General features: G+C 39.4%; 1 protein-coding gene across 1 annotated transcript; it reads right to left on the reverse strand.

Annotated features, from left to right (window-relative positions):
• Positions 1-1,219: 1,219 nt before the first annotated feature.
• On the reverse strand, positions 1,220-11,828 carry AKNAD1 (AKNA domain containing 1). The gene is given in 15 exon segments (XM_066325526.1): positions 1,220-1,422; positions 2,054-2,201; positions 3,009-3,090; positions 3,909-4,019; positions 4,100-4,222; positions 5,597-5,682; positions 6,989-7,152; positions 7,819-7,945; positions 8,289-8,422; positions 8,907-8,966; positions 9,068-9,219; positions 9,321-9,466; positions 9,784-9,842; positions 10,545-11,658; positions 11,815-11,828. Coding segments are annotated over 15 exon segments (2,640 nt in total). The 3' UTR covers positions 1,220-1,302.
• Positions 11,829-13,160: the final 1,332 nt, after the last annotated feature.

A 13,160-nucleotide genomic window follows, 5' to 3' on the forward strand; every position in this document is an offset into this window, starting at 1 on the left:
TATCACCAGCTGGTAACTCAAAAATCTTAGTCTGGTTTTTTGGTATCCTTTTTCCATCAGGCAAAGCAAAGCCAAATGTTACTGTAAAGGTGGAATAATAAAGATGCTTTATGATAGGAAATCTGGCACCAATATGTAGCTCAAAACATCTTACGAAGCAGCTAAGTGGAAGTTATATTCAAGATATTTGGGTTTTTTTCACAAGGATCTTCTCTGTTACATTTTTTTCTAGATCAAGAATCATATTATCAAGAATGGGAAAGAGTTCTGTCAGGATAAACAAAACCTAGTATTTCAGAGTACATGTACAAGGTGTATTATAATTTTGAAAGTTCATCTTTTCATATTATGCATATTAAAATACTTACCTATTGCTATGTGTGGGCCCAGCAATTGATTTTTAAAGCCGAATCTGGAAATCTGGACAAAATTCAGAAATTACTAAGGAAAATCAAAGGTATGGCTTTAGTGAGCAGCATCCCTGATAAAACAAGGCTGTTAACTGCTTGCCTTTTATCACTGCAGTTAAATGGATGTCAGAAGGCAAATAGCTGATGACTTTTCTTGGCTCACTGAATTTCTACAGTATTTTTAAATTTTCTAACCTACTTACTGTCAGCTAAAATGTCAAAGCCAGATATATCTGACAAATTAAGGACATCACATTGAAGGAAACCAATTTAATTGATACAAATACTTAAACAACAAAAGGTGTAATTCAGTCATTGCAACATACAAAGATGTTTCTTAAAAACAGCTCTCAATGAAGGACACTCTAAAACCAAAATAATTCCAAATGTTGACCATGACTTGGTATGTTAATGTGATGTTTGCTTCTGGATGTCTCGGGTACAGAGGCTATTTTCTCTTGGTGTGATTAAGCAGCTACTGTTGAAGTGTGGGAAGAAATGATATGTAGTAATGACTGAGGTTTCTTCTCATACTTGGGAGTGGGGGGAAATCCAAGTCAGAAAGTTAATTTTGCTTGTTGAAGCCAATTTTTATTAAGCTGTCTTAAGTGACTACTTAGAGAAGGTTTCTGTCACAGTAATGGGGATTAGTGACAGAACCTAATCAACCTACTCAAGACTTTCAGTAGAATTAATAATTTGTTTTAGAGTTTTAAGTGTGAGTGTAAACATGGAATACCTGTATGCTCTGGTTTGGTTTAGTACCAATAGGTACAGAACAGCTGACAAAGTTAGCTGACTTTTTCATGTTTATGTTCATAATTTTATTTTTGCAGAGATATTAACACTTCAGTATGAAGCAGGAGAACAATATAACATTTGAACTAGGTAATTAAAACTCTTTTCTTTTAACTTTAGCTAGATCTTCTGAAACTGCTTGTACCATTCGCTCTGTAGCCTTCTTCAAACTGTTTGCTGTTTCTATGGCATGATCCAGAGTAGAACTTAAAATCTGTTGGAAATAATAAAATGTAGCCTTGTTAATAGTGAAGGCAAATGTATACATAGCTACTGGAAAATGGTGATGTTTAAGGTTTTGTCCCTGATTTTCACTCTGCATACGTGTTGAGAAGTAAAAATTAAGTCATGTGATAGACTGCTCCAGGATTCAAATTCAAAGTATCTGTTAATTATTTCTCACTTTGACTGTTTATTCATCTGAAATGAAGGACATTCACACCTTTCTAATGTATCAGCTCCAGTGTGGTGCAGGCTCTTGGTACTGAGAAGGCTTTCTTGAGGTTTTGAAAGTGGTTTGCCTAGCTAGGCTTTTTTCCAGTATATTAAACACAGTTCTAGAGATAAGATCCAGTGCTGGTTTTTGGTCTATTTCACCATTTATACACACGGACTAAGTTGCACAACAGGCCTATACATACCTATATGAAGTAATACACTATCATATGAGCCAAAATGCTTGGAGATTGCACTCCCTCTTGTCTTACCCTCAAATAGACCACACATGCTTATTAAGTAGTAGTAATCGGCTTGCTAAGAATGGGATGTTCTATAGTGCCATGATGTAGGGAGGTAATCCTTTCAAGAAAGTTGTGTGGCTTTTAATTTTCACTCAAAAGTCTTACATTTGCATAGGGATCATTGGCATTTCTGTTTCTGATGTCGACTGCAGATTTTCTTTGGGAAGATTTCTTGCTGGGTATGTATTGATGTGAAAGGATAATTTTATCAGATCTGCTTGAACAGCAGGTTTGGGCAGCCTCAAAGGATTTCCTAAAGATAAGATACATAGAATAAAATACAATTTAAGTAAGAAAGTGAACTCCAAAACTATGAATCACATACGTACACCTTGATAGCATGTGGTTGCAAGTCAGTTTTATGGTGAGTAGAATTTTCTACTGAATTTTAAAACACAGCCCATCATTACTTGTGCTCTATCTGCATTGCAGTGAGACAGGAAATGTTCCAGGATGCAGAGTAAGGAAATTTCTCATAACAGCAGCACTCTGCTGCTGCTGTAACTTTCTGTCACAGTGTTCTATGCCATTGATTCTCAAGTGCAGCTGCTGCACTTCCAGGCAATTACTGCTATTGAGTAAAGCTGTCAAAAAACACTGTGACAAAACTTGTTTGCATTTCAGTCTCGTCTGTGTTACTGTTAAGAATGCATTTTATTTCTGTCTCACAGTGTAATTTAATGTTAACAACCATCAAAAGCAGGATTGTTACTTGCAGAGAAAGTTGGTAGCAAACAGCTGCATCCTGATACAGGCCTGCTTTTGAATCTTTGAATGGGTACATCCTCTTAAAGTGAGGTTTTTTTTCATTACTAAATGTGTTAGGTAAAGAATTTGCATTTTTGCTCTCGATTAAATTAGGAGTGAAGAACTAATCTAAGAATTGTTTACACATGTTCTTAGAGTAAATATTTTAATTTCACTGAAGAGTGAAGTTCTAATGTACAACATGCAGTGTGAAAGATAAAAACATTCTTCCTGCTTATGATACCTGGTGTGTTTTTCTGTGCTGAATCTTCAGCAGTGGGGTTTTCTGTTGTACTGCATAGTTATTGCTTACCTTTCACAAAGTCTGGTTACAATTTCACTTGGCTGTTTGGTTTTTTGAGCCTTTTGATTGGAGATTCTCTTCTGTGAATAAGCTGGAGTTGTTGAGGCCATGTTTAAAACAAAGAAGGTAATTTTCTGTGTATTTTAACATTTTTTTTCTCTTTAGCATAAATTAAACATCAAGTAACTATCACTGCTGAATAAAACTTGAATATGTTTAAAGTTTTTTGTAAATGAGGACAGATTAACCTTTTTATGTTTGCTCTTGAATGTAGTTGGCAAATGGAATGCAGATTTACATTAAATTTCATAGTGAAAGACTGCAGTGGCGAAGTGTAGAATAATCGGTGTCATAATCCCAATAATTACATGAATACCACTTTGTAGTTTCACAGGATTGCTAGAGACAAATAGCTAATTTATACTTTCTTCTTGATGAAATTTTTCTTTAAGCAATTTTTTCATATGCTAGAGAGAAAGTCTAAGTGACTTTAAAAAGTACATGTTCAGATGATCAACATTTATGTTTTTAATTAGGCTCTCCTTGACTTTGCTGCATGTCACACAAGATGAGGGTAGAGCTGGAGTTTTCTTTAGTACTTGTTTATCCTACATTAGGTAATGGCTGGCACTGTAAGAGATGGCACAGTAATGCCTTAATTTTCTTTTCATGTGGCTCTGCAAAATTAGATATCCCTGCTGTAAATGTAATTTGAAAGGGATTCCTCTCATAAAGAACCAAGGAAAGTTAAATCTGTTGTGCATGGAGATTAAACTCAACCAGGTGTGTAAAAGTTGGATTTAAGTGCTAATGACTGCTTATATAAATTACATGTGGCCTGCTATGTGCAGTGTGGCTTTCTGTCCCTTAAAAGCTAACCTGTGTTTGTTGATTACACATCATACTTACTGGATGAACCACAGCTTCTTTTTCTACATAGGGTACAAGACTGAACAGACTCTTTGTAATTCCTGAGTTTCACTTGATCTCTGCTTCCCCTGGGGCATTTGCATCTAAGTCCTGGAAACAGAGACGTGTGGTTTAGAAAAACAAAACTATAAGCAATGTTTCCTTGTTCCATATTTTTGCAATCACTGTACCTTTTCTCTCTCCACATAATCTTGTATTTAATGATTTGTAACTTAGAGTCTCACAGCTGACAAAGTCCTTGCTTTGTGAATCATTGTAAGAATCACTGCCTGAGAAGTCTTCTGAATCGCTGCCTAAAATTCAAAAAATAAGTTAAAAGGGTCTGAAATATGAGAAGCTTTGGCTAATGTACTCAGGTAATTATTTGACTTTCAGCACCATAATTTCAGAGCCTTTTGCTGCCATTAATGCTACTGCAATTTGAGGCAGTACTTTTCAACCCCAGGAGAATGGGGATTGAATTCAAGATTAGCTTTCAGCCGTCTGCAAGCTTTGAATGTATTTGTTTGGTGGTGCTTATTTTCAGATCAAGATTGTTTGGTGTGGGTTTTTTTTTTTTTTTTAGGTGGATTTTTTTTTAGGTTTTTGTTTGTTTGTTTGTTTGTTTTTTGTGGGGTGTTTTGTTTCTTTGTGTTTTGGTGGTGGTTTTTTTGGGTGTTTTTTTTGTTGTTGTTGTGGGTTTTTTTGTTCGTTTTTTTTTAAATGAAGTTCTCCATCTCCCTGTCCATAGTGTTATGGAAACAGTGCATCATAATAGGAATGGGATGAGAATTTGAGCAGCTCTAGTATGGCACTGCTATAATTATTGCACCAACCAGTACAAATAATCCCAGTGTATTAAATTAAAAGGATATCACAAGAAAGTCAAGGACAACTGATAGACAAAAGGTAAGAAAACCTGTATATTCAGACTTAAAACTGAATGCAGGACAGGTCATGCTATTCTCCTTTAGTTGCTGGTTACTAAAAGCTTCAGAATATTCTGCAGTGGAAAGGTAAAATTGTTTTTAAGCAGAAGTTTTCAATGAAGTTGAATCCAAAATCTGAAAGTAGGAGTACTGATAGAAAGTGTCTCAGTTGTCAAACTTGGAATCACCTTCTAGAATATGAAATAAATGCACAGGAAAAAGCAAAATTAAAGCATTGTATGCACATCACTGTTACGCCCTTGAAAATGTTACAGTGGCCATATTTAGAAACTTATCTAGAAAGCTGAATTAGATTTACAGAGTAATTCAGGACAGGACTTCTGCAGGTCATCTGATTCTGTCCCCTCTCAAAGCAGGCCCAACTTAAATGAAGTTGTTCAGGGCCTTGTGCATTTGAGTTCTGAGTATCTCTGAGAATGGAAGTGCCACAGCCTCCCTAGAGCAAACTGTCTCAGTGTTTGACCAAGTTAAAAATCTTGCATTCGTATCTAACTGAAAATTGCATTTCAACCAGAGAGGTCTGTTGCCTCTCTGTCTGTCACTGAGAGTTCCACAGTGAATTTGAGCTGGTGTTCTTTGCAGTTTCCTTTTTATTCTTAGTGTTTTGTGCTCTGCTGAGCAGTAACATGTGTTAAAACTAAAATTTTCATGTTGAGACATAAAAGGAATGTATTTCTTCACAGGATTTCCTAGCAGGTTTAAGCACAGTTCTGGCCATTGTATGCCCTCATGACTTACTCAGGTTGGTATCTGATAAATCAGTTGGTTTTCTCTGCACAAAGAGTGGAGACGTTCCAGTTTTTCCTTCCTGGATGTTTCTATTTCTTTGAGCATGAAAAGAGAATATTTTAACTGTATTTTCGTATTTCTGTGATGAGACTTATAAACATCTTATACTAATGATTACTTACTTCTTAATTAAGAAGAAATCAGATTTATTCACAGAAAGAACTTGTGTCAGTTATTTGAAAAGTAGTAAAAGTAGTAAAAAGTAGTTTAAATTAATAATTAACCAGTTGAAAAATAATGAACCCTTTAGTTAAGGGACACGTTCTGACAAAAGCACCCTGACTTTCCATAGCTGTTAAAAATGATTAGAGATATAAATCTTGATAATTCTGTACTGGACTAGCAAAGTAGTATGATATCTTAAATGCATCCATCTGTTACCATCAATAGTGTTTCGATACACCATATGCTAAATTATCACTTGGTTTCTTAGTAACTTTGAGCTGTTATTAAGGCTTTAATGTAACACCTTTAGATAATTAGAGGAGTATTTGAGATGTACCTTCTGAGAGAAAAACAAGGTTCCTTGTTTGAGTTATCTGATGTGTATTTTTAGCTTCAGGGGTACAGGAGCACCAAGTTTATTTGGAAAACTTTCTGCCCATTCATGAACAGAATGACCAGAAGTTTGAACTAATACTCTTTCAATGACAGAGAAAGTGGAAGCTAGGTGAATTTTACCAGACAGCTATTAACACCTACCCTGTAAAAAACCTGACAGAATTAGTGCAATGTGACTGTGTTCTATGCTGCATGCATTCTTTTCCCAGAAGCTCTGCTTCTCTACCAGAACTTAGGTCAGTTCTCTTTTTTTTAACCTTAGATTGGTTAAAGGGAGACCATTTATTTTATTTTTTCTAATCTCACTGAGATGTTTAACACCTATAAAATGCTTCCCAGGAGGGTGGAGATGGTTTAGAGTTTTCACAAGGTTTTGATCGTTAATTACGTAAGGATCTGCATCCTTCCCCTTTCTTGTTTGTTAAAAATACCACACAAATACTGGCAAATTATCTTTTATGGCACTATACTCTGACTAGTTATTCACATCCTGAATTTGTGTGGCTGTCATGGATTTTATAAAGAAGTATGATTTAACTCCTAGGTGAAAGTGATGGTGGTGTTTTTGCTTCAGGAAATACTTTCAGACTGAGAAAGGTAGGAAGACCAGGCTAGGAGGAATTCTTGGATATGTAGTTAGAAAATTCTGTAGAATTTTTATTCTGGAAATATTCATGTTGCTTTTCAGAGATTTCGGTCGTCCTAATTTTTTTATTCAGCAATTAATTTTATGTATGTTTTTATAAAAACTTCAACAGCTGTTTCCAAGTTTTCACTCACATGTGAAGACAAAGATTGCACTTTCTGCCTTCTAAAGAAAGTTGATTTGTTGGTGGGATTACATCAGTTGTCTGACTTCTTTCTCCCTCATGGTTTTTATGAAAAAATGGAGTTTCAGTACCTCTTCTTTCTGGAAGATCAGCAATGCTTAAAACTGCAGAGCTCTGTACAAAATAACAAAGCATAGACACAGGTGTAGGTGGGCCTTGCCTTTCAAGGAATGACTCCTGCCAAACAGCATCTCCTCAGATTCTCTTACTGTTTTTCTCTGAAGCCCAAGTTACCTAAAACACTGATTATGAAAGCATTTGTTGAGACTTCTGTAGAAGGCAGTAAGATTTTGGGGTGGGGAGAGTGTATGTGTATTTATGATCTGGGAGAAAATACACCATTCTTAGGAGTAAACTCAATTTTCTCTAGCACAATACTGTTTGGTCTTCCAGTAATTCTGCAGCTTAACATCTTAGATAAAGTAATCTTGGATGAAGTAATTTTTCCTCCTATGAAATGATAGTGATTAATTCTCCAAAACAGCTTTGCAGAAATTAAATTAGCTACTCGTACTTTCTTACTGTGAAATAAATGCTCTTGAAACTGGAACTAAAAATATTCAGTGTAGTTGTGTTTTTATATTTAGGTTTCTGTTACAGTCAATTGCATATTATGAAGTTAATATTTAATTAAAAATATTTTCTCTTCAAGTAACATGCTGTCTTAAAAGCATCACACTCTAACTAGAGGAGAACACACAATCACACAACTGCACTTAGGTTCTCAAGGCTTGCATCAATAAAACAGAATAATTGTAGGTGTTAATAAAAGTCAGTTACCTCACAGAGAGACTGGGCAGATTCACAGGAAGGCAGTAATGATGACAGGCTGCCTTTGCTGCCATCAATTTGTTCTTCAATGTCTTCAAGCAGCATGCCAAGTCTGAATATTCCTCCTTCCACCCTTCTAAATCCAATCACAACCCACAGTTACTTAAAACCTTCTAAACTGATCTTTCATTTCTTACCATGATAACCATAGTGGACATTGCAGTACATTTCCCGTAGGAAAAAAATGAAATGTATGGAAATGACAGAGTCCCTTTTAAGTATTTGAATTAATCAAATAGACATCCCAATTACGAGTAGGATATATAAAGCCCAAGGTGAATTTTGGCCAAACAACTTTTAGTTTACCACATGAAGACAATTTTTTCACTTCAGGAAAACTCTAATGGATAAAAAAAGTAAAAGCTGTAAGACAGTCAAAAAAAAAATATTGATGTACTACTTAGCATTTTTCTCCCAACCTCTCAGGATCAAACTCTCCAAGGCTGATAGGCTTGTCCTTGTAGTTCTGCAGCTGTAAGCTGTGGTGCTCTTCTCTAGCTTCTAAATAATTTCTTTCCAAGGCATCAAGGTATCTTTTCAGTTGATTTAATGCCTTCATCAATAAGAAATAATTCAATACAAAATGTCATGATAACTTAGCATAAGTAGCTATCACTGTCTTGCTGTGTAAGCCAGCTTATGTTATTTGCAGTGCTGTTGGTAAGAATTTTGGTAGTTCTCTGAATTGAAACAGAACTCAATATTGTGTATTTACCATACTCTGTGCTGCTCCATTATGTCCAAGTAAAAGAATAACAAATATTTCTGAACTGATGCCCTACCCATCAAAATGCCTAACTTACATGGCACCTTCAGGTCTCTTATTAATAGTTTTAAGTCGGAATCTTTAAAAGGTTTAAGAATTCATCCACCTACTGAACCCCTTCATTTTTGCTTCCTAATCTCATACCTTTAGTCTGAATTGAGAAGAGTAAACATCCATTTGAGGTAAACATCAAGCATCTTTCCAGAAAATTGTAAGTCTACAACCATTTCAAGTGCATTTCAGATATTTTAAAATATATAAATTAATTTACCAAGTATTTGTCTTGTAAAAAGAGTGTTTCCTGGATCATGTGCTTAGAGAAGTCTTCCACCTTCAAGACAAAGTAGACTTGTATTATATTTCAACAAGTTTGCCAAGTGAGTGTGGAATTTGAGCATTAATGCAAAGTATATTTTGAAACGGAGCTCTTACTTTTTTAGTGAGGTCCTCTGTCTGATCCTTTAGTATTTGGGACATCTTTTCTCCCAGTGTTGGTTCTGGCACTGAATCTGAAGGATTTAGACATTGTGCTTCTACTGTCCCAGCTGCTGGTAGTGCTGATGCTGCTGTTGCAGGCTGCAGTCCTGTGGAGTACAAGGCAAGACTGATCAATTGCCATTTTGGCCCAAAGGTGTAATCAAGTCAAATTAAATAGTCTTTGCATAGTTATTACAATTGTATTTACTTGCTTTAAGCAAACCATGTGTAGGTTGTACAGGGACAGGAGCACGTAATGTGATGACATCAGGGGGTGTCCCAGTGTGTCCTGAGGAAATGGCAATGCTGGCATTTGGAAGGTCTGACTGAGGAAATATCTGTTAAAATGAGAACCTTCATTATAGATACAATGCACAGAACATTAATGGACCTGGACAAAAAAACTTTAACTCAAAATACAAAGTATTAATGAAATGTCTATTATAGTGTTTATTCGTCAGTACCATTTAATTTTCTGAGTTAATAGATGTGTAAAGTGTCTCCTTGTATAAATACTTAAAATACTTCTGCTCTGTGGTGTGAAAATATAGAGGATTTGTATAAATGGGAAATACAATATGAAGGTGACAAAATAGTTTTAGGGGATAGTCATAATCCTAGAGGTAAAGAAGAATGACTTTAAAAAAGAAATGTATTTTGAGAGATTTAACTTGGGATTAAATCTCAGATGATCAATATGATTCTGGATGTCCACATGCTGTGTCAGCATCTCATTTGCAGCCAGGAAATAATAGGGAAAACTATTAAAACTTGTATCTCGAGCAGTTTAGTAAGATGTAAATCTAGGAATGGAATTAAGAATCTTTAAAGCTCATTGAGTGAGGTCCATGTCAGGGCATAAGATTGAGCAGCAGTTATGTAATTACTAACGAGCTTTAAAGTAAATTCACTACAGTAAGAGAAATATTGTTGTCAAAAAAATCCTTTAGAAAGAATTGACTTGTCAATAAACGCCAGTCTCAGTAGGTGAAGAGTATTAGATGTGAAAAAAAGGCAAAGATCTCTTAATATGGGCACAGTATAAAAATAGAATGCTCTTCTTAAAAATGTATTTGAAGTATTTTTTGTGAATTTAAACATTTAAATATAACACTAGAAATAACAATTTATAGTGGATTTCCTAATGGTTTGATAGGATGCTTTATCATCACAAACAATGCTCCAGTGTTAAATACTGGAGTAATAAAAGATACTTGGCCTTTAAATAATTGGTAATGACAGTTCTGTATAAAGTGAGTTTCACAGAACTGCTTTATTCATGAAAGCAGTTTTTGAGTCAAGGGATGTACTCACTGATACCTACAGCGTGCCGAGAGAGGTAGTCATGTTCTGTTTTATGGGATACAGAACATCTTATTACGATAAACCACTCATACCCAGTATGAAGAATTTCTTCAAGCATCCTTATTACCTGTAGCTGTTGGAGCAGTTCTGAAATATGCCTTTCTTCTTGATTCTCTACTTCAGCAGAATTGAAATAATTCTTATTTTCCAAAACGTTGTTCACAGTTACTGATTTACTTAACAAAATAGGAGAGGGTTTTGCTCTCTCAGTTGAAGGAACTGAGGTAACATTGTAAGGGTTTTTTACTGCTTTAACTTCTGGAGCAACTTCAGAGAAGTCAGGAAGGCAATAGTGAGCTTGCCCTTGGCCGTATTTGAGCTCACAAAGTGAAACTGTTCTCTTAAACAGGGCCCCCTCATCTTTCATGGTTTGAAAGGTGTGTGTATGTCCAGTCTCATCAATCAGTTGTGAATATTCTTGTCTGCACTCACACTGACCACAAGAAAAAACAGGTTTCTTTGAACCTGATCTATTTTCATTTAACGACTTTCCATTTTTGTCACGAGCCTTTACTTCATGCCTTTCTAAGGGATATTCCTCAGAGCTTGTTGCCCATTGTTCATGCACTAAAGGGCCTTTGATGTGTTCTGAAGGCTCAGGTTTGCTCTCAGTGTCATCGATACTTTCAGTAAAGGACACCTCTGGTATTGTCTCACGTTCAATTAAGTGGCATGTGCATGTGCTCAGTAATTCTCCCCTAGAAAAGTGACGCAGGAGGACATTGGACATCCTGGAGGTAGTTAAGTGTTCTTTGCTGTCTGGTTTACTGGAACTACCAACAGGTAATTCCTTCTTAAAGGAAGCTTCACTTCCAGGCATTTCAGCTGGAACTCCAGTTGTTCCTCTGGTGCCTCTGTGATGACTGGAGAATTCTTCAGGCTGTAGAGGAGTTTCATAATTGGCTGCTGCTTTTATGTTTTTGTTATCTTCAGAACAGGCTAAGTTTAAAATACCAGAAATATCTTTTGTACAACTACAGGCATTCAAATCACCTGAATTTTTGTTGTATTTACAGCTTATTACTACATCTCCATCATAAACTAAGTAATCTTCTTCCTCTTCAGCTGCATCTGTGCTACAGCCTAATGCATCTGAAAATGAATTATTCATCTGGGCTTTCATCCAGTCTGACAGTTTGCACTTTTTTGTAGTCTCCGTATCCAGTTCATCAGTGCCATTGCTTTTCCAGTTGTGGACAGAACATTTATTATTGCATGGATCAAAATCTGGAATGTATAATTAACAGTTATTTTATGCTCAAATATACACGACAATGATACCTAGTTATCTATATAATTAATGTTGAATTACCTCCCTAATGTAGGTTTTTTAGAACAATCGTACCGACATGGATGCTTCCCTATTTGCACCTGTGCAAGTCTGCGTTAACTGCAGGAAGAAGTCAGACACAAAAGACCAAAGCAGCGGGAAGAGCAGCTGCGGCCCGATGTCCTCTAGCTCATTAATGCCGCTGTAGTGGGAAAGACAAAAACTTGGTCACAGAGCCACGACTGCTACTAGAGATCAACGTCAGGCTGAAAAACCCAAACAAATCCCCCAAGCCCTTTCCTCCTCCCTTTCTCTCACCACTCTAAAGCGTTTCTTTAGCTTATGCTCTAAAGATCACAAACTGTTTTCCGATTTACTTCTGGTCCCCGTGCATCAGACAAAATGCAATTAACTAGCAGCTCAGCGTCATAAAACGCGTTGTTTCACCTTATCTGCAGTCGCTCGAGGCGGCAGAGGCGAACTCGCGGGCAGCGGTGCAGCAGCGCGGCCGTGCCGCTCCCGTCCGGGGGCGCAGCCTCATGGTGCGGGCGGGGCCGGGCCCGAGCGCTCTGCCAGCCGCGGCCCCGCTCCCCCCGCCATCGGCCCGCCCCCTCCCGCCATCGGCCCGCCCCCGCCGGCCATCGGCCCGCCCCTCCCGCCATCGGCCCGCCCCGTCCCGCCATCGGCCCGCCCCGTCCCGCCATCGGCCCGCCCCGTCCCGCCATCGGCCCGCCCCCTCCGGCCATCGGCCCGCCCCCTCCCGCCATCGGCCCGCCCCCTCCCGCCATCGGCCCGCCCCCTCCCGCCATCGGCCCGCCCCCTCCGGCCATCGGCCCGCCCCCTCCGGCCATCGGCCCGCCCCCTCCGGCCATCGGCCCGCCCCCTCCGGCCATCGGCCCGCCCCCTCCGGCCATCGGCCCGCCCCCTCCCGCCATCGGCCCGCCCCCTCCCGCCATCGGCCCGCCCCCTCCGGCCATCGGCCCGCCCCCTCCGGCCATCGGCCCGCCCCCTCCCGCCATCGGCCCGCCCCCTCCCGCCATTGGCCCGTGCGGATGATGCGGCCGCGCCGGCCGTTGGCGGCCACGCCCCCGAGGCCGGGCGCGCGCGGCGCCGATTGGCTGCTGAGGGGAGCGGCTGCGCGTGGGCGGGCGGGGCCCGGTGCCCCTCACAGCCCCGCCGGCCCTCACACTGAGCTCCGGCTCCTCACGCTGAGCTCCGGCCCCTCACAGCCCCGCCGGCCCTCACACTGAGCTCCGGCTCCTCACGCTGAGCTCCGGCCCCTCACAGCCCCGCCGGCCCCCGCTCTGAGCTCCGGCTCCTCACACAGAGCTCCGGCCCCCTCGGAGCCTCTCCGGCCCCTCACACAGAGCTCCGGCCCCTCAGAGCCCCGCCGGCTCCTCGCACTGAGCTCCG

This window comes from Sylvia atricapilla, chromosome 9 (genome assembly GCF_009819655.1).
Source record: "Sylvia atricapilla isolate bSylAtr1 chromosome 9, bSylAtr1.pri, whole genome shotgun sequence".
NCBI lineage: Eukaryota > Metazoa > Chordata > Aves > Passeriformes > Sylviidae > Sylvia > Sylvia atricapilla.